Genomic DNA, 25,872 nt, shown 5'->3' with positions numbered 1-25,872 from the left:
CCCATACAAATGATAGGACTGAGACTGAGTTGCAAGCAGGACTTTTCTCTCCAAATTTTTCGAGCTGCAACCAGGCAGGCCTCATAAAAGTCTATGGGGTCTGCAGGTTTCTGTCGGTAACAACATAAAGATATTTTTCAGCAATGTGTGGATGGGATTAGCCAGAGTCCAATCCACTCTGCAGGGACTATAAAATGCTGCGGTTTTTACATTGGTGTTTCCGCCTTGACAAAATCATGGCATTTACGCTAAATATAACAAGGTAGTGTTGATCTGATTTTGATTCAATGACATACATTACACAATGACGTACCTTTCCTTCGCTTCTCAAGATAGCCTGCCTTTGTAGCTTCCAGATCCTGAGCGGCGACTGGAGGATGCACATTTCCTAAAAAATTGAAAGTGGGTTCACAATGTCATTTTGTTGTCAGTAACAATCCATATTTTACCATGAACTGCACATATACATTTCATAGATATGTAAAGCCATTCCAGAACAGGTGGCCGATGGTTGCTAGCATGTTGTCTTCACAATGATAGACAGCACAGAATATTATATTGTAGCTGGTTTTCTACTCATACAGATGTTTTCTATAATATCAGAGAATAACCAGCTCCATACAAAGATTATGTCATAATGAGGAATCCGAGACATCTGTGTGCTCCTGAAAATACCTTAGCTGCCATTTTCTTTAAAATTTGTTAACCTAAGTTTAATATAGTAACAAACATAAGATCTCAGTTTAGAGGCAGCAAACCCAGAGAATTAACATGTAGCTGATTCCTTGCTGCAACATTATCAAAATCTGAGATAACTGCGATCACAGCAGTGTAACCACTTATAGGCTGCAAAGTAATTGCCCCTGTTTTACATTGACACCCCTATAATAACATTATGGGCTTCTATTGATTTAACATCTCTGCTCCACCCTCAACTCGCACACTGCGGAGCAGAAGGTGTGTTCAGTTTGATTCCTTGTTTAGAGTTTTTTGTTTCTCTGTCTGAACACTGCTCTATTTCCTATCCTCTGTAATTGAATTTCCACCACACCTATCTCCTGCACCTTGTTTCCCTCTGTCCATCAAATAGTTAATGGTAGCCTTGCCTGTGTGATTGACAGCCTGTCTACCAATCAAGTCTGGGGCTGGTCCTAGACTTCCTATATACAGGTCATCAACCCACACAGGTTTGTTGGCTATTTTGGCTCTATCCTATGACTTTGTCCTCTCTAGCTTCCTACCTGTTCTTTCTATTGTATTACTGACCTCTGACCTTTGGCTTCCCTTTTGACTATTCTCTCAGATTTCAATTTTGTACTGCTTTGTTTATCTAGCTTTGACAATTGGCTTGCTGACTTCGATCCTGTGTGGTTTTTTTCCTGTCTTGTTCTGTATGACACTTATTTTTAGGAAGGTTTTGCCGCCCAGTTGTCGTTTGTCACCTAGGACAGTTCAGGCAAGTAGGCAGGGGTTGGGCTGAGTTTAGGGCTCACTGTCTTTACTTTCTTCCATTGTTCCAGCAGCAGCACTAGGGAATTTCACAACTAGCGATTCCCTTACAATTGATTTTCAATGCAGCAGGGGGCCCAAGCAATACCCCAGACTCTCCATCTTTGTACACCCATTCGATACTGCTAGTGGTATTAGCAGTATACTATACAAGTGTTTGAACCTCCTGCTGAAAATTGTTACAATATATATTTAAAAAAAATCTCACAAAAAGCACCATTGTCATTTAAAAAAATAAAAACAATAAAAATCTAAGCATATTTGATATGGGCCTGTCTGTAATAACCCTTGCGATAAAACTAATTATTTATTTACCTCGCATGGCAAAAAAAAATGGCCGACTTACTGTATTTTGGCCAATAAAAAATTCTGGCTCTCAAAATATGGGGGCAAAAGCAATTTTTTTTTTTTTTAAATGAACGACTTTGGAAAACGACAAGAAGAAGATAAAATAACACAACAACCAGAACTCTGTTCTTAAGGGTTTAAATGGCTGGTATTGGATCCGATTCATCTCGGCCTACAGTACATAAACTGGGTAGTTTCCTAAATAATCTACCTGTACATTATACTGACACATAGCCTGGTTTGTTCTATGATGAGTATCTGTTTCATGTATAAGTGATCTGTGCCATGTTAGGGTAAGTTGTACATTTAGGCTGGTTGGGTTCCTTTACACTGTTCCATTAGATATTACAGTATATAAGTTTCATCTACAAGTTGTCAATAAACAAGATGACATGACAGTGAAAACATGATTGATGGGAAATATGACAAGACCTCTTGTATAGACCCTTCTGTGAAAACCCAGACGCTGAAGTGCTGCTACTTTATCTCCGTGACTTACAGCGTAAATCACACTGTAACAAATAGTACTTGACTTTGTGGAAATGTTTAAAAATGTATTCACAAGATGACAGCTGGAAGAGAAAAAAATGGACGGGAGGTTGGGCAAGGTCCACAGGACACATCATCTAAATTAGCCTTATTACCAGAAGCCGCAGCAGTAAAGTAAGAAATACAATGAAAACATCGTAATTCAAGGGCAATTTTTTATATCTGGGAGACAGTAGCAGCAAAATGAGCGTCCTAGAGATCCATCTTTCTCAATAACCTGTGCCAAGAGCGAGAAGGAGCGCTCTGCTAAAGTCCATCAGATATTTTGAATATCGCGTTGACTAAATTTCCGTCAAGTGGCGGCGGACATTCTCTGACATTTCCTGCTTTTAACACTACACAAACCTATCTTTAATGTTAAAAGATAAGAATACAATATCATTGTCTCTGTTAACAGCAGAGATGCCCTTTCGTTGACAACTGTCAGTGTTGTTTTTCTCTCATTTTCTTCTCATTGTGACGGAGAGGCTAATACACCAAAAGGTTGGAAAGTTAATATACCCATATACAATGGGATTTCTATGGCCAAATAGCCCATTACGGGCATAATTGACAGCAAATTAAGTCACGGTGTGGACTCCAAAAGACCATTAAATCTGATTTTTCCATGTTTGCAGAGAGTAGGATAAATAATACTATTAAGTAGTTATTACCCAACTTTAATACCAGGCCACATCCAGGTAATTCGGCCTACTTGGTCTCTATTAAATATACCAAATAACTGCAATTTCTCTATGGTCACACCTGACGTATCCCTCGTATGATGACCGCACATACATCTACATTTGCAGTTTAATTCACATCCCATAATGCATTAACCCTATCAAATATTTCAGCTTTTATATTAGGCATCTTAAAGAGAATGTCATTTTTCCTACTACTTTCTATAGATGATTATGAAGGCAGCCATCTTGCCTGAACTGCTATAAGAGGATTTATAGGAACTACATAAGCCATAGGGACTGTAGTCTAGAGATGTTCATTGACTTCTATAGGGGAGTGTTCTAGGCACGCTCAGATATCATTCTACAGGGATGGGGAAGAGGGGAGCTGTAAATGGACATGGGCAAACTTCCCAAGAATTGTTTCTACAAATATTCATAAGGTTCAGGCCTCCAGTTCATTTTGGGCAGAGCTTGTCCTGACATCAACATGCCCCACATGACCGCGGCACGACATCAGTCAGAAGAGGACACTGGATGAATGCTGGAAGCTGCAAGGATGCCCATGAGATGTGAGGCAAGTTGAGTATAGATGTTCGCTATGTTTACTGCACCTCCACCTCCAGTGGTTAGCATTGCAGCCTTGCAGCACTGGCGTCTTGGGTTGGAATCCTGCCAAGGACAACATCTAAAAGGAGTTTGTATGTTCTCCCCGTGTTTGTGTGGGTTTCCTACCAAAGACATACTGATGGGGGGGGAATAGTGGGTGAATAACCACAAAAGTGTTGGGTTTTGGTCTAACCCGAAACTTCTGGGAAAATCGGGTCAAGTCTATTTAGCTCCAAGCCAGTTCGCTCATCTCTACGTGAGAACAGTCGATTTTTTGTTTTGCGTATGTATATTGAGTTACTTGTCATTGTAATCTTGCCTTTGATGATAATGAAATGACCACTGAAAAGTGGTCTCTATGGAACAGGAAGTATGAGCCTCTTGTAATGCTCAGTCTTCTTTAGGATTTTTTTTAATGTAGCTATGCCCTTCAGCCATTTATCTGGTGGGATATGCTCTTGTTTTGTAATTCTGTTATTTTTGCAAGTCCCCACCTCCTTCACTTCCTTACTGTACACCCCTTCCAGACTCCTTATCAAAAAAAAGGTCAAAATGGAAAATTTGAAGAAAAAAAAAAAATGTTATTTAAAGGGTAAGACAACTTTGGATAACATGCTTAAACAGGAGCCATCTCTATTCCTAACATGTTCTACTTAGAAAAAAAACTGTACTTATATTATTCCACATGAAATATCAATGCTGGAGCACCTTTACTTAGAAATATGTCTTGTAACATCCTTGTAAGGGCTCGTTCACATCTGCGTTGTAGGGTCCTTATTCCAGGTTTCCGTTTCCTGCATAAAACAGATGCAGGAGACGGAAGCCTGCAGGAGACTTTCTCACTCATTCATTTGAATGGGTGAGAAAGCTGTCCGGCCGTGAGCGGCAGTGAGCGTTTTGCGCTCTCCGCCGCGAAACCGGGTTTTATAATCCGGACACAGAGTCGGACACGCAGTACTCTGTGTCCGGATAAAAAAATCTGGTTTCGCGGCGGAGAGCCTAAAACGCTCACCGCCGCGCACGGCCGGACCCGGTCTATGGTTTCCGTCTTCTGCCATGCAGAAGACGGAAACCATAGAACGGAGACATGAACGCAGGTGTGAACCCAGCGTCACTCCTCAAGGAAAGCTATAAATACAGAAATATGACAAGTCCTATATCAGCTAAAGAACACCATTACAATGAAACACAATACAATGATAGAATTAGTGATATACCTTGAAATTAAAGTTTTTGAGATGAAATGAATAACATTGGTTATCTATGTATATGGGCACCTGTCAATAGACGGCCAGAACATTGAAGCTGGTTGCCACAGGCTGATCAGAGTGCCCTTGCTGACCCTTGCCAACCTCCAAAAAGGGGCACATGAGCATCAGAACTGGATCCTGGAGCTATGAATAAAGCAAATGTGAATGTGGATGTGGGTGTGTGTCTATCACTTATCTAGGAAAGAGATGGCTCCAGGATACAATATAGGAAAAAAGACAAGCCAAAAGAGGCTGTGAGATGTTTTGGGAAATTATCTGGTGGGAAATCGTGTGTCCCTGAATTTGTCTGGATGTTACTTTAATACGTACCACCTGCATAAATGTGGCAATGGTATTCCCTAATGGCATTGGTCTACATTAACGCATCCGGTTTCACTACAAATATTGTTCACTCCAAGGAGGTTCCATCAAGTTACAGGATGCAAAGGATCACTACTAATGTCTTGGTGCCAGATGCAATAAGACAATCCATAATTTTGTGGGTCAGAGTTGTTATGGTAGCACAAGAGGGATATACTGTACACAATATTTGATGGGTGGTTTTACTATTATGGCTGATTGGTATCTATACATACAGTATACTATATTTATACATGTATGTAAACACAAATGCCATAGAACTCCTTGTTTGCAAATAATCTAAATAAGAAAAGTCTCAGCATCTGAGATTATGAATTCTGCCAGTGTGGCAAAATTTGTCATGGCTTGACAGAGCATTAAATAGTACAGATGTTTCTTAATATAACTCGGTAAGTTTTTGAGGGACCCATGTGCTCAGTGCAGTCTATAGGGATCATGCTGCCATAACATGGATTAGATTCCATAAATTACAAGCCGAGTACACGCCAAGAATATATATATATATATATATATATATATATATATATATATATATATATATATATGCATGTGTGTAGGAGTTATACATATATATTGTCAGAGTCTGGGGTTGATAGGTGGGGTGGCATAGACACACAAGTCCAGTTTCTTTTAGTCCAAAAACAAAGGTAGAGTTTATTTTCACTCAAAAAGGTAGTGCTGCAACTAAAGGAAACAATACAAAAATAAATAATACCTGCCCGGCTAGGCTCTAACTAAACATACAATAGGTTACCTCACCTAGAATAACAGAAATCCAAAAAGCCAGTAAAATCAGTCAGGACACAGCTCCAAAAATATGACCTCTCTCTTTCACTCTCCAGTCAAACTCTGCCAAAGTGTTGCTGCTGGAGCAACTTCTTAAGCTTCCTTGACAAGGAGACTCTCTGCAGCTGAGTCGCTGCCGGAACACCCCCAAAGTGTGGACTGGAGGGGGGTGAAATGACAGGTCCCACTACCAACCTACCTGTCATTCCTAAAAATCCAGCCCAATACTGAGCATTTACCAAAATGCTCAGCAGACGAAAGTTGTCTACTGAGAAGAAACATTCCTGGAGTTTTCTCATCTCACCCAGACTACTCAGGTGGGTGAGATGTACACCCCCTCCATTACCTGACCAGCCATCGGCTTACAATATGTTAGCACAACAGTATGTGGTTAGCGTATGCCCCACGGATCTATGGAGCTCCATGCTGGATAACACCGCCCCTGTATATGCAGCAGTGATGTGTCCTTATACATTAGTTAGGTATTTATTTATCTTACTTGTATAGCGCCAACATATTTCGCAGCGCTTACAGACATTGTCAGCAAAGTCCAAAATTCCATATCAGTATATCTTTGGGGCATGTGAATAAACCGAGTAAACATAGGAAGTGCATACCAATTCCATGCCAACTATATCGCTGACCTCTGCGATATAAGACAGACCACTAAGGACAGTGATTGACCACAGTAAGAAGAAGACAGATAAGTATAGTCTGTATTGATCTGTTAAAGTCAGCATTTGGTAAAATTTTTATAACTTGGACAACCCTTTAAATAAATACAATTCGGTTCCTGAGATGTTCAGAGATTAGACAACCTTCACTACTGAAGTACTTAGACTTCTTTTGATCTATAGTGTTTGATGGCACCTTAAAGCTGTGGGGTGACTTATCATTTCACAGGATACACAAATTATTACTCATTGGTATAAAATATTTAGACATTATTACAAAATATGATTTACATGGACCATAGCTTTTATTTTCAGTAGTATATACAAATCTCCCCCAATGTCTGGGTAATATAGGAAGGAGACCAAGCCTAAAGCTCAGGGATATATTCTTCATCTTGTAAGGCTTTGTGCACAGGCATCTACAAGTCCAACCTTCCTTCATTCCATGAATTTCCAGATAGATGGAAGAGAAATACTTAGATATTGTTTAACTGTATGGAGTGATAAAGCGCCTGTATATAAGGGTGGAGATATAAGGAAGCTATACTTTTCCTTCTATCAGATGCTCAACATAAGGTTCTCAGATGATATTTTGCTCATTCAAAGTATAGATCAGCAGGAAATAATGGAACAGAATTAACAATCGTAATAATCCCAAAACCTGAAAAAGTTATCATCTTTTATTCTGCCACCCTTTGCAGCGTTGATATAGAACTCAATTCAGTAATGAGGAACGCAAGGCTGTAAGGGGGAGTTCACACGGAGTAACGTGCCGCGTGACCTGGCACGTATACGCCGTGTTAGATTTTACGGGCCGTATACGCTCCCATTGATTTCAATGGGAGCCGGGATCGTATACGTGGCGCTATTGTGCGGCCGTGATTTTGACGTGACGTGGCGTATACGCTCCTAACTCCCATTGAAATCAATGGGAGCATTTTGAGTGCGTCATCTGCCGGCACGTGTATACGTGCCAGATTGCGCTCCACTTTCCTCCATGTGAACTCCCCCTAAGAAAACCCAAAAGCGGCACGTGCTCTTTACTGATGACGGGCAAGAACCTTAAGTCTATGGTCCCTTGTAGCAAAAAAGAATGCAAGTGAAAATGTATTGCTTGTTTTTCCATAAAATTTTTCATTGAAGTTTTGCCCCGTTATTCTCCTTCTCCTATTAAATCTATAGGGAAAGTGCTCACAGGGTATAGGGTAGGTATTGTATGTGTCTTCTAGAGGATAACTAATTTGTATCGACAGAAGGTGAAAGACTGGATTCACATATAATCTTATTGATACATTTAAAAAACGACAAAAAAAATAAAAATTATTAAAAAGCTGGTGATTGAATTCCTATCAAGTAAATATGTAACAAACTATGCATGGAATTAATTATTTAATATCAATAATTGTATAATAAAATTGAAAATAATTCATTTTATATTGAAGTCAGAGTTTGTAACTTTTTTTTACTCCAACCATAATTGGCCCCCCCCCTCCATGACTTCATGAATGTATTGGCTACTGGCCAACAGTGTGGAAGGCCAAGGGACAGCCGAAATACAGCCATAACGCAATGGATTGATAAAAACAGATTGTTAAATGATTGATGCTTGTTCTTTTCTGGGCAGTATTGCAGGTTTACCTGCCAAGCCGTGCAGCCATTAACATATATTAATCATTTATCAATCATATTTTAATAATCCGCTTCAATACTTACATGTCTGTGAGATTTTGGAATACATCACTTCTATGCCTCTGCCATCCCTTGGCTGCTTGGCTTCTGCGTCATATGCCCTAAACATGACTATTTAAGACGTATTTTGCTACAAATGGGACGTATTGAGATTTTTTTTTCATTTATTTAAAATTAACTACTGCATTGCCTTATCTATGTTTTTTTTTACTGATTCACCAATTATCACTCCTTTAAACTATTATGGTGGTAGAATTATAGGGACATCTACAGCTGCCTTTATCTACTTATATTGCCTTCCTACATATTTAGTTAGTTTAGGATTAAGCCCCCCATAGTATTTCAGATGGCCACAGGACAACGATGATGGCGCCATGAACAAAGAGAAACAATCCTTTTTACTTTGACAACCTGGATCACTGAATATTCCGAAAAAAGACCCGGTGTTTACAAAGCCTTTAGCAGGGCTCTGCTGAGCAAACCAGGACCCAGGTAAGAAGAAAGCCCTCGTCCATTGATGATCTTACCTGTCGAACACATCTGTACTCACATAAAAGCTAAGTTATTAAATCTCGAAGACAACATGTTGGTCGGCAGCAGCTGAGAAGTATTAACTACTTAATACCCAGATGTCAGAGATTTATGTCATTTTGTTCCAGGCCTTACTGCTATGGGTTGGTCTATGTGGTTAGCATTACTACCTTGCAAATTTGTCCTATTCTTGTATGCTTATCAAAAGATTTATCCTGGCCATACTCATGAGATACGTCTGAATGTGCAACTAACCAACGCCACTGATATTGCTTTTTGTCTGGAGAAATAAAGAATTGGACTGGTTTAAACCCAACAAATATTGTCCCTGTAAAATATTTGTGTCCTCTTGACAGGTGATGGTAGGGGACAGATGGGCCCATATACGCACACTGTTGTCTTATCTCACCTAAACTCTCAACATAGACATAATGATAGCCAATATATAAAAAGTTGAATGTTTTTGTAGAGTGCCGACCATTACGGATCAGACGACTGCTGACATGCAACTTGTCCAAAAGTAAACTACAGAGATGGATGTTTTGGCCAGTAGTTGGCGGTAAGCTGAATGCAAATATATGATCATTCCAGAGAGTAGAAGACTAGCTGAGTCTATGTGAAGTCAAGTACACAAGCATCAGATTGTGCCAAGGAGGGGACAACACGGTGCCTCAGTACCTGGCACTACAGCGCTGGAGTCCTGGGTTCAAATCCTGCCAAGGACAACATCTGCACCGTTTATATGTTTTCCCTGTGTTTTGTGTGGATTTGCTCTCATTCTCCAAATTGTGCCAATGAAACCAAATATACCTTACGCTATGGTCAACCTACTATTATTAACGTCCATTGCTGACATCCATTATAGGATGACAGCAATGGATATTAACTGTAGCATAGTAATGGACACACGAAGCCCCCATGCTTTTGGAACCAAGAAAGAGTCCTACATGAACTAATGTTTCTTCCATCAGAAAAGTGAAAAAACATTCAAGCAGATGATAATGCTGTAGGTACTGGGAGGCAATGAGCACTTAATATTAGTGCAGTGCATGTCACATAGAATTTTACTTGGTAGTAGATCTCGCAAATCAGTCATCTGTGGCGAGAAGTGTCAGCCGCAAGAGGTTGGTGTGTATGTATATATGCTGTATATGAGGTCAAAGAAACTACAAGATCTTACAGACCTTACTACAGTAATGTAGTAGGGTGGCCAGTTGGTCTAACCCATAAGCAAGAATGGGGTCTGGGGAGTTGGGATTATGAAAAGAAACTGTAAGTATTGTAGAGAAAGGAGCAGAAGGGCAATGACATTATTATCCATCTAATATGTACCGCCTATGGTGTTTTGTCCCACATCCGGTCAAGCATATAATATTTTGTGTGTACATCAAGTATAACCAGATGCACATTATTGTTTTGTTAAAAGAACTTGTTCAATGAGATAATACATATGTCACAACATGACAACCACCTACAAATACCACACACAAAGAAAAAAATCATTGTAGTCCTTAAGAACACAATGGCTTAGCATGCTGATACATCCCTTATTTGGTGCCACCCCCGTGCCATAGACAGATTGATACATGAGCGTCGCTACTCTTTATCTTCCATTCTGTGAATAAATTCACCTGACGGCTTTGCTTCTCTAAAAATTGCTACATTCTCCACTTTCATAGTTAAGAAATCATGTGTAACATTACTGCTGAAAAAATTGTACAAATGTATTCTTTGCCCTAACCTGACCATTTATCATATAATATATCTGTCAATTTCAATAATACTCATGACAGGAACATTGGTGTGAATGATGAAAACTTCACCTAGCGCCCAGTCCAGCAAGTGAGAGCTGTTTCATCTTCTTTCAGAGTAGCAAATCAGTAATCAATATTTGTAAAAGCGAGCTAATCCTTTGTAAAATCACTGCCGCAGTGACTTAAATTTGCTCAATCTGCACAGTTAATCCCTCTTCATCTGCTTGATCCCTTTATTTATTCTAACCACTTACAATGCTAACTATGCCAGATTAATATATCTCCTCGTGCTACATGCGATTTGACAGCTCACACAGGTTATTGATGTCAAGCTAATCTTTATAAACATTGCCCTCCACTTCTGCTCTGCTTTATGTCAGGCTTGTTTCATCAAAAGTTTACAAACAAGCAAGATATGAACCCTACAATATATGAGAAGACGTGGCGACTTTTAGCGATAAAAGGACACATTCTTGATTTTTGGGGGGCCTGAATTGTTCAATTAAAATGAAACGTATTTTTGTATTTAAATCTGTGTATACATTATATTGTAATGTTTCATCATTGGAACAAACAATATAGAGCACATATACAGGACTAAGGTCTTGAATGTGTTTTCCAGCATTATAAAAATATACTTTCATGGATAAACAGCACGCTAACTGTCTGCAGGTTGTGTCTGGTACTGCACCTTAGCTTCATTGTGATGTGTGCTATATAAATACCATGCCAAGTGTAACCTGCAGATAGGTTGAATGCTGTTTTTTTTTAAGAAAGTAGATATGCTTTTAGAATACTGGAAAACCCCTGTACCTACGTACCTTGAGGGTACCTGTACCTACATACTTGCGGGTACTTGTACCTACGTACTTGAGGGTATCTGTACCTACGTACTTGAGGGTATCTGTACCTACGTACTTGAGGGTATCTGTACCTATGTACTTGAGGGTACCTGTATCTACGTACTTGAGGGTACCTGTACCTACCTACTTGAGGGTACCTGTACCTACGTACTTGAGGGTACCTGTACCTACGTACTTGAGGGTACCTGTACCTACATACTTGAGGGTATCTGTACCTATGTACTTGAGGGTATCTGTACCTATGTACTTGAGGGTACCTGTACCTATGTACTTGAGGGTACCTGTACCTACATACTTGAGGGTACCTGTACCTACCTACTTGAGGGTACCTGTACCTACGTACTTGAGGGTACCTGTACCTACGTACTTGAGGGTACCTGTACCTACGTACTTGAGGGTATCTGTACCTATGTACTTGAGGGTACCTGTACCTATGTACTTGAGGGTACCTGTACCTACGTACTTGAGGGTACCTGTACCTACATACTTGGGGTTCCTGTACCTACATACTTGAGGGTACCTGTACCTACGTACTTGAGGGTACCTGTACCTATGTACTTGAGGGTACCTGTACCTACGTACTTGAGGGTACCTGTACCTACATACTTGGGGTTCCTGTACCTACATACTTGAGGGTACCTGTACCTACGTACTTGAGGGTACCTGTACCTATGTACTTGAGGGGACCTGTACCTACATACTTGAGGGTACCTGTACCTACCTACTTGAGGGTACATGTACCTACGTACTTGAGGGTACCTGTACCTACGTACTTGAGGGTACCTGTACCTACGTACTTGAGGATACCTGTACCTATGTACTTGAGGGTACCTGTACCTACGTACTTGAGGGTACCTGTACCTATGTACTTGAGGGTACCTGTACCTATGTACTTGAGGGTACCTGTACCTATGTACTTGAGGGTACCTGTACCTATGTACTTGAGGGTACCTGTACCTTCGTACTTGAGGGTACCTAGGCTTTCAAGTAAGTTTTGATTGTCTGGCTTCAAACATTTATTGGCCATGATAAAACATAGACCTGTTTGTTGCTATGTGAAGCAGGAGATTCTGATCTTTCATATGACACTAAGATCACAGTTCTACCAATACTATATCCAGAGATATCATCAGTTGAATACTCAGTCAGGACTGGAATATTTATATGTAGCTACAGCTGCTCCCAATCCCGACTGTGTTTGTAACTGGTGATATCTCTGGGAATGATCCAGGAGATCTTAGTGTCACATGAAAGGTAAGGCATGCATTAAGAGAGAGGATGAGCCACCATTCAGGAATGTTTTTAAGTCTGAACTGAGAGCAACTACATAGAGTAGGGGTAGGCAACCTTCAGCACTCCAACTGTTGTAAAACTACAACTCCCAGCATGCATACTTGCTCTGATGTTCTTGGAACTACTATGGAAGTGAATGGAGCATGTTGGGAATTGTAGTTTCACAGCACTTGGAGTGCCGAAGGTTGCTGAGTCTTGCAATAGAGCATCTCTTGCCCTTCAAATCTGTTTATTACATGGACATCAATTGATTTCAGTAAGAATTATGCAATTTGCTTTTATTTGCTTCTAGTAGGAAATTAACACTTGCTGTCAAGTTCTCCCACAGAACTATGAGTCCTAGTAGGGTCACATTTTGTGATCACCTTAAGAAAAACATATTAGCGAAATTAGATAACCTCTTTAATTTCTTTTTTTATTATACTAGTTGTAATGGATATGACTGCCATTGTGCACATGAATATAAATAAGATGGAATGGCAAAAGTTTCTGTTAGTGCAGGTTACAGTTCACAGCTATAAGAATGGTAGGTAAGTCCTTTAGGCAGCAGTATTGGCAAATATATTGATTTTCACAGCATGGTGGCTAAGGGAGAGTTCACACGGAGTTGCGTGCCGCAAAATCATGGCCGCAAAATAGCGCCGCGTATACGATCCACACTCCATTGAAATCAATGGGAAAGTGAACGGCCCGCAAAAGCTCACGCGGCGTCTACGTGCCACATCACGCGGCACGTAACTCCGTGTGAACCCTCCCTTAGTGGTTAGCATTGCATCGCTGAAGTCCTGGGTTCGTATCCTGCCAAGGACAACATCTGCAAAGAGTTTGTATTTTCTCCCCATGTTTGTGTTGGTTTCCTCCCACACTCCAATGATATACTGATAGGGAATGTAGATTGTGAGCCTTATATGGGACAATGCCTGTCAATGTCTGTAAAGCGCTGCAGAATATGATGGCGCTATATAAGTAAGCCTAAAAATCACCAAGCTTTTACAAAACCATAACTAAGATGACCCTGAATAGAAGTTTTGGCATCTTAACAGAAAGGAAAAAAAACTCATCTTGAATACTTACAAGGGGTTATTACATTTTTAATACCTTGTACATAAGCAAATTAATTGCCCATAACAAATTTTGAACAAGGATTTAGCAGATCAATTGATTTTTGTTTAAAGAGGACCTTTTACCGATTGGGGCACAGGCAGTTCCATATACTGCTGGAAAGCTGACAGTGCTCTGAATTCAGCGCACTATCGTCTTTCCCGATCTGTGCCCGGTGTAAAGCGCTATCGGTGCCGGTACCGTAGGGTTTTACAGTCAGAAGGGCGTTTCTGACACTTAGCCAGGGACGCCCTTCTGCCCAGCAGTGCCTATCGCGCTGTACAGTGTGAGCGGGGAGGAACGCCCTCTCCCTCTGCTCACACAGCTCGTACGTAGACGAGTATTATCAGGAGGGGAGGGAGGAGTTCCTCTCCGCTCCACAGTACAGTGCGATAGGCGCTGCTGGGCAGAAGGGCGTCCCTGGCTAACTGTCAGAAACGCCCTTCTGACTGTAAAGCGCTACGGTACCGATAGCGCTTTACCCGGGGCACAGATCGGGTCAGCTTTCCAGCAGTATATAGAACTGCCTGTGCCCAATCTGATGAAAGGTCCTCTTTACACTGGGCAATTGTTGTATTGTTGGATGGATAACCACATAGTCCTTCATACGAGACACTTACAAGACTGTATCTGCAGTTTTTGGCTTCTATCATTGCCGCAGAACATCCCCGATCAGCCAACCAATGGGGAAACTTGTCATTGAACTTGCTTGGTGGGCAATGATTGGGAATTAATGTTAGTAGGGACATTTGCTTGGCTGATGTATGGTCCGTGTAACATGTCTAAGTTTTCCAAATGCCATAAAGCACTTTTTTTTTTTAATTTCATGAGTCCCAAAGATATTTTAGACACTGGAAACTGGAATAGATGGGAATTCATTTGACTGACATATAAAACGCCACACCTAATAAATTCCCCCCAATAAATTTGGCCTTTGATATAGAAAATTAATGCCACGGTCTAAATATTATTGTATAAACATTATTGACTTTCATTACTGTATTCTCTAAAATCTGACACAGGGACACAACCCTTGGGTAATACTGTAGATATCACAACACGCATGGAGTTTGCCTGTTCATTTATGCTAGTCAATAACTGATACTTGTTTTTCTCCCACAAATCTTCTCAAATTAAAAAAAAATTGTAAAAATTTTTAACTGTAAAAAGTAAGAGTTATTAAAAAAAATTTAAAAAATCTCATCCATGGAGTTTGCAATCTACATAGTTCTGCTGTAAAATGGGAGAAATAATAAACCTGGCTCCTATTTTGATGCGTAAGAATTATTATAATTTATTCTGTAGGCAGGTAGAGCTGAGTGACAACCGATATAAGAGCTCTAATGGTGGCCACCTTGGATATCTTAGAAACAAATACATCTAAGAAACTCTTAAAGTGAATTTTTGATCAAACTCAAATTTTCACTTGAAAGTAGAGTTGCCCTTTAAATTCAATGTAGAAGGTCAATTGACATACAGTACATAATTGTGGAGGCAATCATTCTCTTAAGGGTAGGCAGTATATTAGAGTTCATCTTTATCAAATGAATTTATTGTGGGTTTTAGCATGCGAACAGTAATTGTGATTTCAGGTCAATGTACCTTTCAGGTTTGTTCATCTCATTAGTGTTACAAATGCTGAAAGAACACTAATAAATAAATAGGAGATGTCAATGCGATTTATGTGGAAAACAGAATTGATGTAAACAGCCACGTATAATTAGAGCGGAATTTATTTTAATGCTACTTTCATAAAAGGGTTTATTTAATTGGTGGGGACGGCAGCGGCGGTGGCGACGGCACTTTGAGTCATTGATTGCTGACTGGAAACACAGAGCAATAAATGAAAGCGTCGAAATAAAATATGTCTGGACTTTACTTGAACTTCTTAAAAATGTTAGAAGAAAGTAGACATACATTACCGTGTAGCACTGTTTCAGCTACTATTGAAGGCTTTTCAATGCACGTTTCATGGAGTTTCAGAAGTTCAATATGATGTGCAATTTACTGACTCGTGGTATACATGTTTATCTCCATTCAGTAATTCAATGATATTATCTAACAGAGTCAAACTGGCCTATCAAAGGACTAGTGGATCCTCCAATGGGCCTTGTCTCTTACTAAAATGACCTTGGAAAAATTGAGCAGTATACAACCCCCATTTTGGCACTAGTCACTGACAATCCCTTATAGGCAATGAAAATATATATGAAACATAGCACATCTTCTCTGTAAATTCTCAGAATGATGTTATGATATTTTTTCTGCCTAAGGATCCACAGTACAACTGTGTTTTCACATGAGATTTATAGACCGTTTAGGTCTGCATTCGGTAATCCGTTTGGAGAGTCCGCATGGAATACTGAACGCATTGGCAAGCAGAGAGCTTATGAAAGCACACAGCTTTCCGCGTGTTGTCCGCATGGAACATGCAGACAGAAAGGTACTTCATGATCTACTTTCATGTCCGCATGACTCGTGTGGACATCTCGCGGCAAGCACATGGACCCAATTATAGTCTATGGCGTCTATGCTTTTACTGCTCACCGCTTGTCAATGCATTTGGTATTCCGTTCGGGAGGGTCCCCATGCAGACTCCCCGAACAGATTACCGAACACAGATGTGAACCAGACCTTAGTACGACAGTGCATTTATAGGCTGAAAAGTAACTGTAGAAGGTGTTTCTTGTCACGAAATCTATCATATATAGTAAAAAGGATACCAATATATTGTTGCTACCTGAAAACTAGATTATAATGTGAAAACCACTTCTCTGGGCGCTTTCATGATAAAAAGTAAAGGAGATTCCAAGTCTGGATTGAAGTCCACCTCAGGCTACATTCACATCTGCACCAGAGTCTCCATTGCAGCGCTCACCTGTCAGTATGTCTTTGGACTGTGGGAGGAAACTCACTCAAACATGGGGAGAACATACAAACTCCTTGCAGAAGTTGGCGTTGATAAGATTTGAACCTAAGACTCCAGCGCTAACTACTGAGCCACCATGAGCCTATGAGAGTATAGTGCTCCTCCTCAGGATCAATGTGTGTAAGAAGACATAGTTTTTCTCACAGCTTCATATGGAATCCATGAAATAAATCAATGTATGCTTTTATGCCTACAGTATATCAGACAGAGCCCACTTGTGCATGAGTTTAATTTTGACCCAGCTGGAAGAAGACAATGAAGATGACGTTGGTGACGAAGATGGAGGCGGCGCTGGAGAGAGTTCTCTCGCAGCATTGGGGACACCCCCAGTGCTGTTTGAGGGCTGGGGCCCGCCCCCAGTGATGAGTGAGAGATAATTTGCATACCGGGAAAAAACGGGATTGCAGGTGAGCAGCGGCGTGTAGATGACAATGAAAGGTAGGAGAAGAATAGCCTTTCTTAAGGCTATTCTGACGTGGTACCTAGAAAAAATTGCATCCGAATGATAGGATCCTTGTAAAAAATAAAGCAAGTCTCATACCTGTATTTCTGCCACACGTGCCATTGGATCTGTTGGCTTATCAACATTGCAACGCAGTGGAGCAAATCTGCTGCTTTCTAAGCAGAATCCACAACAATAATGAATATGGTATGGATGTAAGTATTATTTAATATGTTTTTTGCTGCGTATTAATGAGGTAGAAAATACTTTTTACATATATTAAGTGCAGACTATCAGTTAGTTCCTAAATCCTGACAGAATTCTGAATGTGTGAACATGGCCTAATAGTTTAAATATGTAATTAATCTATATAAAACATTAAAGGGGTTTTCTGGGACGTATTGATGATTCTTCAGATAGTTCATTGATATGTCATCAGTAGGGGTCACAGAGCATGCAGTCCTGCTATAACATTTGAGATCTGAGGTAGAGGTTGTGTTTGTATCCAAACACAAAAAAACCTCGAAACGCGTAATCAATAAACGCTGTTACTTTGCCATCGGGGGTCTTTTTCTTAGGCTTCAATCCATTGGATTGACTTCCAGTATCTTCCAACAGCTCTTTCCACCAGGAGAGCTGTTTAATCCCAAGGTGCGAACCATTGTCTGGATACCAATCATCTCCCATTTTACCTAATTTGAGAGGACAATAGTCCTAGGAAACATATGGGACTTTTTTAAGGACAAGGTTCTAAACGTGACCCAATTTAATATTTCCAAAAGGAAGCACAAGATATCCTTCTTTTTTGGTTCCCCTCCATCCAGCATATCAGTAGGGGTCTGACAATCTGAACCCCCACAAATCCATAGTTTGGACAGGCAGCAGCACTCAAGAGCACTGCAGCATCTTCCATGTGTCGATGACATCAGATTCATTGGTCAAAGGGTACCAATGAGCAGCATCTTAGTACTGTTCAAGTGAATGGGCATAAACTGCAATACCATATACAGACCTTATGCAATTTATGGTCCTGTGCTTGGTTTGCAATGAAGAGGTCACAGCATTCACTCAAAAGTTGCAGCCTCTTTAATCAGCTGATCTATTGGGTTCCCCATGGTCAGACACCAACGTATGACATCTTGATCACTAGGGTTGAGCGATCAGGATCGGAAAAGATCGGATCCTGATCGGTGATCGAGATCGGCTGGAAGATTATCGGAAATCGGATTTTAAAATTGATCCTGAAATCTCAAGAGTGGCTCAGCCCTATTGATCATCTATCCTAGGGGGAAAAAACCCTTTATTGTTGCATTATCTTGTACTTTACATTAGTTACAGCCTGTAGTATAGTCTTGGGTATCCACAGGCTTCAGAGCTGAAATGTCTAATGGCTCAATTCTTGCACAAAACTTTCCACAATCTGAAAGATAGGTTTTTACACCAGATACTTTACAGTGAACCAATTGACCCCTAGCTGTATGAGTATTACAAGAAGTCAACTAAGGAGGTCAAGTAAGAATAAAACAAGACTTATAACATAGCACTCAAAAGCTGTACAACTCTACAGTAGTGTTCAGTTTAAGCTGTAGTTTCTCAAAGTCATAGCTTGACGTATATTATTTAGACAGCAAATTGTCCCACCAATTTATAGATAATGATAGACAATCCTCAGCATGAAACCACTAATAATAGGAAATAAGAGAGGTAAAGAGTAAGAAAAAAATCTAATTCTTTATGCCTGGCTGAGCCCAACACAATGTTTTATACATCAAAGGAAATTGCATCATGGCTGCTCTTCCTGACCTCTGAGGAGTGACTCTTCTTCCACAGTTATCATTATATCCTACTGTTTATGTTATCCCAAGTGAGCTTCAAAAGTGGAGGAAATAAACATTGTTTCAGGATGTAACTTACCACCCGTTCCATGGCCTCATATGATAAAAACTCAACATTCATCATGTAGGTTTATATTTTTGTCTTTGGTGTAAGCTGACAGGTTGAAAGTCATATTCTTCTACTGGTGTGTAGGGCAAAGAGCGCTCCGAATGAGGTGGTGTTAGGACTAGACCAGTAGGCGGCATTTTTGTTGAATCCATGTCACTTATTTTTTTTCGACCCTGCACAGTCTGTTCCAGAGGATACTGGAGATATCTGGCCTAGTTAGGTGCATAGATGGGTGTAGCGATAAGGGGTGTAAAGGGGGGCCCAAAGGCCCCTCTACAACATAAGAAGACACCAGTATCATAATAAGTGGGGACCCATTACAGATTTTGTACTGGGGCCCAGGTGCTTCAAGTTACACCTGTGGGTGCATCCTAGTGCCATCAATAGGAATCAAAACCATTCAAAAATAAAATACTGAACACATTTATGTTACTATGTGATTCTCCATTAGAAAGTTTTTTTTGTTGGTTTGTGGTTACTTCTGCTCGGTCTCCTGAATGTGACTATGTGAAAGGATGGTTTATTTTACATTTTTGTTCTGCAAATTTGGCAACGTTTATGGACTAGGCAAGGGGTGCCCAATACGTCGATCGTGATCTACGGGTCGATCGCGAAGGACGTATGGGTCGATCGCGGGATCGGTGTCTGCTTGTTGACGGCACAGGCTGAGAATCATCTCTGGACACTGGCAGGCCGGCACCTTGCACTTTTTCGCAGTGAGGGCTGCGGCGGCCCCGCCTGCCAGTATCCGGAGATGATTCTCAGCCTGCTTTGTGAACAAGCAGACGCTGGAGAGCTGTCTCCTGCTCTCACGCTCCACCCCGCCCACAGGCCCTGCCCCTGGCCCGCCCCGGCCCCGCCCATGGCCCGACCCACCCCCGCCCACGAGAAGTGGGTAGTAGATCTTATCCCTTGGTCAGTTTCTAAAGTAGCTCACATGCTCAAAAAGTGATTAGGCAAATATGAGATTTTTAAGGCACTTTATATCAAAATTATAAAATTCACTACTTCAGATTTCTCTATTAATTTATTTTTTTATTTTTTTAATCTATGCTTATTTCTAATATGTATTTCCAGCAAAGGAAGATGTAGCCAGACAGACGTTTCTCCTGCAAGGACTGTAGCATTTATTACATAGAGGCTTTTTTCTATGAATAACCAGTCATTTAAAGAGAATCTTTCATTAATCTACCTCTCCACTTCTTAGTATATGTTAATGGGTACTGCTCCAACTATTCCAGTACAATTGGAATTTTTTCTTTAGCTCTAACAATTCCTGAGCAATGAGCACCATTAGTTTTGGTGACTTATATATTATTTAGGCTGTGTACTGTCAGGAGGGCGGTGTCAGGCAGGAGCAGGTAAAGGGTGTGATCCTGAGCTCTGACACTGGCTGCCTCTGACTGTAGTTCTGAATCACTTCCCCTTATCTGCCCCTACCTGACACTGCAGATCCCAAGTAGCATATCAGGCTACAAAACTAACAGTACTAAATGCTTGGGAATGGTGGGGGCTAGAGAAAAAATTCTATCCGCGCTGTAATGTGTGGAGCAGCAGATAATAAAAGGTGCTAAGAACTGGAGTTGGTGGAGGTAGTGAAAGGTTCGCTTTAATATATGAATGACCCAATTAATCTATGGAATCACAGAGTGAGGTCAAGTGCGGGACCCTTCCTCTTATGTGTAATATAGCTTTCAATAGAACATGGTACTTTTTATGTTGGATTCACTCATGTACAGTACCACAAAACAAATGTCCATACTGAGAGGTTGCAAAGTGTGTGGTTTCCCCTGGGCCTGATAACCTTAGGAGCTCATAAGGTGTCTCTTCCAATATGAGTCAACCACTGCTATAAATTATACATTATAGTTGGGAGGTATGGGGGTTTTACATTGGGACCAAGGAGCTTTATGTTATGCCGTTGCCTCCATATACCTCTATATGAAGACTATGGGCACCAAATTACATTTGTGTATAACTCTTTGATTATATGGAGCTATGATTTGTTTATGTGAACAAGGCCTAATTCTTATGTAGTTTCAATATGAATACAATATTCAGATTGCACAGATGAGGAAATGTTCCGCTCCCGGTTTATCACCATATACTGATAGTATCATCACTGAAAGGCTACTATTAGATATTCACAAAAATAACCTAGAACCATTCACAAAATAAACCCTATCTTATCTTATTAGTTAGAAATGGCCAATACTTCTTAGTCTTGACTGCATGCTTAATGCTATGGCATAGATTATTAATAAATTTGTTCGTTCTTTATGCAAATTGATGTGTTTATCTAAACTGAATATTCGCCTTTGAAGTATATGGGTCCCTTAGTATTCCTCAAAATGTCCTAAAAGAGCCACTAGCCCAGAAACACTTGGAAAGCCGACTTAACACCCCTCTCTGGTGATATCCTATTGCAATTACTGCCGGATATTACTTATCTATCGCCTGGCACTAAACGATCATTGACACATCTGGCCCTGCCCCTTTAGTCGATACATTGCCGGGCCCCCCTATTAATGTTTATGATGTATGGTGGTAATTATAACACGGGGTAATATGTTTACTTTCAATGTGATCCATTTTCGCAAATAAAGTGTATGCCTTTTATTAAATGCGGCCAAATCGGACAATTTAACCATCTGTCAACTGGCTGGGTTTCAGCAAGCATGCGCCTGTAGTTTTACCTCTAATTGTGTTTAATGGTACACTAATTATTTCAATTGGGAATAATTTGGTACAGTCAAAGTTGACTCATTTTATAAACTGGAAGCTCCTCAGCTATAAATTGGCAGGTATCATCCTTCATTTCTCCTAAGCGTTGTGCCAAAGGGGAATAAGTATATGGTTGCTCTGTGACCAAATGTCATGTGCTGGGCAGAAACATTGATCCTGGCTATTAATCACTCTGCAAGCCCTCCCAGTAATCAAAGGGCACAGCTGCAATGATATATAACCAGTGTCACAGCAGAAAGCCCTTTACAAGACGGCATGCCTACCAGCTGATTTCCAGTATGTTCTACAGCATGCACACTAGCCAGACCAAAATGCCCAGGCTAATTAATCACCACATCTAACCGTTCATACCATCATTAAACACCTTTATTGGCCGAATTACCAGAGGAGTCGTAGCCCCTAATTACTTAGGTCTGAAAGCCGGCTCACCTGGATACAAAATGCTGCCTATTACCTGTGGTCTACCAGCATGCCCTCTCATTCTCTCCGCAATAAAAAGTGTACTGACCCAGCAATGAACCTGCATCTTGGAGAAAATTGGATACGGTTGTGACTGATCTCAAAGCAGCCTTGTATCAACTGATCAAGACAGAAGCACAACGCAACAATATCAACCTGTCCAAATTTAATAAGACTTAAGGGTCCTGCACCTAGAGACAGAAGGCGCACAGCCATTCCCTGCTGTGCTGACATTCTGTTATTTTTGGAGCCTCCCATACAGACACTAACAAATAAATGTACATGCAATGTATTAACTGCGGAATTACTATCTATGGATCTTGTCTCCTCACGCAGCAAGGGGGTTTGCACTTCAAGAAGAGAGGGCACAGGTTAAATGTGTTTAGACAAAGGGTTATAGTGGGGATATATCGCTTATGTGCTCGTAGACTAGGTCAAATCATAGGACTAACATTGTATAAAGCTTGGTTTAATTCAGTGGAAAATACTTTTTATTTTGAGCAATGCATTGTACATTATTATATTTAGTCTGTAATAATATCGTATACCTTGGTAAAAATAAATATATTTAAAAAAATTGTCTGATAAATTTAGCTTATATAAGTAAATGGCTCTTGTATGCCTCACAAAATAATTCTGTGGCATTTTTTTTTTTTTTTTAATTTGTGTTGTTCCTCTCTTATACCTTCCAGAAATGCATGACAATTTTATCAAATAGGTATTACCAGTTGAGGGATGTGCAGTGGCATAACTAGGAATGGCAGAACCCAAGGCGAACATTTGGCATGGTTCCCCAGAGTATAATGAGACACAGGGGAGGATACAAACATAAAAAGAATGTTACTTACCTCTCCTGGGCTCCTGCGCCCTCCCAGCAGATGTCGGCCATCTTCAATAATGGATGAGATGTCACATGAGCTGGACTTGCGCTGTAAAGCACATGGATGCAAGCCAGGGCCCACGTGACGTTTGGGACATCAACAAGTAGGGCCAAAGTCTTACGGAGCCCAGGAGAGGTAAGTAAAAGTGTTTTTTATGTTCCCTCACCTCTCCTAGTCCTACGATCATTATACTCAGGAGTATGAAAAGACCCCTGAGTATAATGATAGCAGTGTTTGTGGGGTTTGCTGACCCACAGATTACTTACCAATCCCCCTCCTGCTCCCAGCAACCTCCACAGAAGGGGAAGCACCGGCGGCCGTGATCAGGAGCAAGGATCGGTAAGTAAATAGGGCCCATTACTTGCTGGAGTTACTCCAGCAGGTAACAGCCTATTAAAAAAAAAAACAACACCAGACCTGGGCCCTGTGACAGCCGCTACTGCAGCTACCCCAGTAGTTACACCCTGGGGATGTGTCCATATATGGAAGGGTATGGCCTGAAGCCCTGCTCACTCATGACACCCAGTAGCCATGCAGTTTTGCAGGGTAAACTGATGTACAACTCAACTGCATAGTCTCGCAGTGCGCCATCTGCCCAATCTGTACTGACTGTGTATGGACACACCCCAGTAACACCCAACAGGTGTTATAGAAAATTGATTTCTAAGGTTCTCTAGAATTATTATTTTATGGGGAATGCAAGTAATGTATTTATAACATCAAATTCAACAGAAGAGTTAGTAGATCTTCTTTAATTCAATTGTCCTATCAAGACATATAGACATTGCGGGGATGGGGCGGGCAGGCAATTATAAGGAATTTTGTAATATATTTTATCAGAGAAAAATATTTCTTTATACCTTTATCAGGCTGTTTCCCTGTTTCCCTCTGATAAACTGACTTTCACTCTGAAAATTCAGCTATATCCGAGACAGACTTTAGGTCACATGACTCAGATTGCACATGTCTATGGAAAATAGAAGGGATGGGGATAAGCAGAGGGAGTAATAGATAACAGCAGAAACACCAGTTTATCCTGATACTGAAGCTAAGCAGGTGTTGTCTGTCACAACCAAAGTATTTTATTCATATTAGCACAGGTCATTAAGAGAAAGACAGTTATGGAGCAGATTCTCCTCTATATACTGTGTACAGTGTATGGTAGCTAGTCTACAAGCACAAGCTCAAACTAAACTAAGCAGAAGTATAAACTACAGATAGAAACCTCAGAGGGGAAAACTGCTAGATAATGTATATACACACACTGTTCAACTGCTTTAAGGAAAGCCTATTTAAAGGTTAGGTATGCTTTAAAGATTATCAAGAAGAGCTAAAAGATTAAAAAGAAATAGAGAATAATGTTAAACTTTAACATGGTATGCTATATAAGAAAAAATTTTCATATTGATGACCTATCCAGACAGATCATCTGTTTTGGCAGCCTCGGGGCACTGGAAGCTGTTGCGGTGGATGGGAAGCACATGCAGTCTGCTCCTATCAATGTAAGAAGACTAGAACTGTATCCCCCATTCACTCTATATTGGTGGTTCTGCGGATCTGCACTTGTGTTCCTATTTCCTTAATAGGAACAGCCTGTGCGGCCTTCCTGTCTACTCCCTGTCCCGAAACCCGGAGGCTGCCAAACATTTGATCTTTTCGGTGTCCAGTTATAGGACCCTCAATTCAGTGGCATAACTACCGGGGTAGTAGCGGTAGCCACTCCCACAGGGCCTGGGACATTAGGGGGCCCCTGATGGGTTTTTTTGTTGTTGTTTTTTTAATAGGCCCATTACCCACCAATTTACTTACCAATCCTCGCTCCTGCCCACAGCCGTCTGCGCTTCCCTTCTGCAGTTGCAGCTGTAATCAGGAATGGGGATTGGTAAGTGAGGCGGCGGGCCCATGAACCCCACAAACACTACTATCATTATACTCTGGGGCCTTCTCAGATCCAGGAATATAATAACAGTTGAGTCAGGGAAGGTGAGGGAACATAAAAAACAATGTTACTTGCCTCTCCTGCACTCCGGCAGGCTTTGGGCCTGTTTGGTGACGTCACAGACATCATGTGGCGCAGGCTAGCATCACTATGCATTGCCTGTGTGAGGTGATGTCTGGTCCAACATTGACGAGATCTGCGCTTGAGCCAGGGAGAGGTAACAATGTTTTATATGTTTGTATCCTCCCCTGTGTCTCTGATCATTATACTCTGGGGTTTGAAAAGACCCCAAAGTATAATAATTGTTATGGTTGGTTTCACGATGGGGCATAATACTGTGTGCAGGGGCCACCATGGGACATAATAGTGTGTGCAGAGGCCACTATAGGGCATATTGTGCAGGAATGCGATTTGTACAGGGGTGGGTGGTTTAGGGGGCTGGGGAGCCCCATGTCAAATATTCGCCTTGGGGCCCTGCCATTCCTAGTTACACCACTGTCCCAATCATTTTGGGACTGGAAAACCTCTTTAACA

At 40.9% G+C, this 25,872-nt stretch overlaps 1 protein-coding gene across 1 annotated transcript in view; it reads right to left on the bottom strand.

Annotated features, from left to right (window-relative positions):
- The window catches only part of SKAP2 (src kinase associated phosphoprotein 2), a 172,805-nt gene that overhangs the window by 57,986 nt on the left and 88,947 nt on the right, over positions 1–25,872 (bottom strand). The window contains exon 5 of the mRNA XM_075271460.1: positions 314–388. Coding sequence (XP_075127561.1) covers positions 314–388 — 75 coding nt within the window. The remainder of the gene's footprint in view (positions 1–313; positions 389–25,872) is intronic.

This window comes from Leptodactylus fuscus, chromosome 4 (genome assembly GCF_031893055.1).
Source record: "Leptodactylus fuscus isolate aLepFus1 chromosome 4, aLepFus1.hap2, whole genome shotgun sequence".
In the NCBI taxonomy this organism is placed as follows: Eukaryota; Metazoa; Chordata; class Amphibia; order Anura; family Leptodactylidae; genus Leptodactylus; species Leptodactylus fuscus.
The sequence above is the reverse complement of the archived record's forward strand: the minus strand, read 5'-3'. Positions and strand labels throughout refer to the sequence as shown.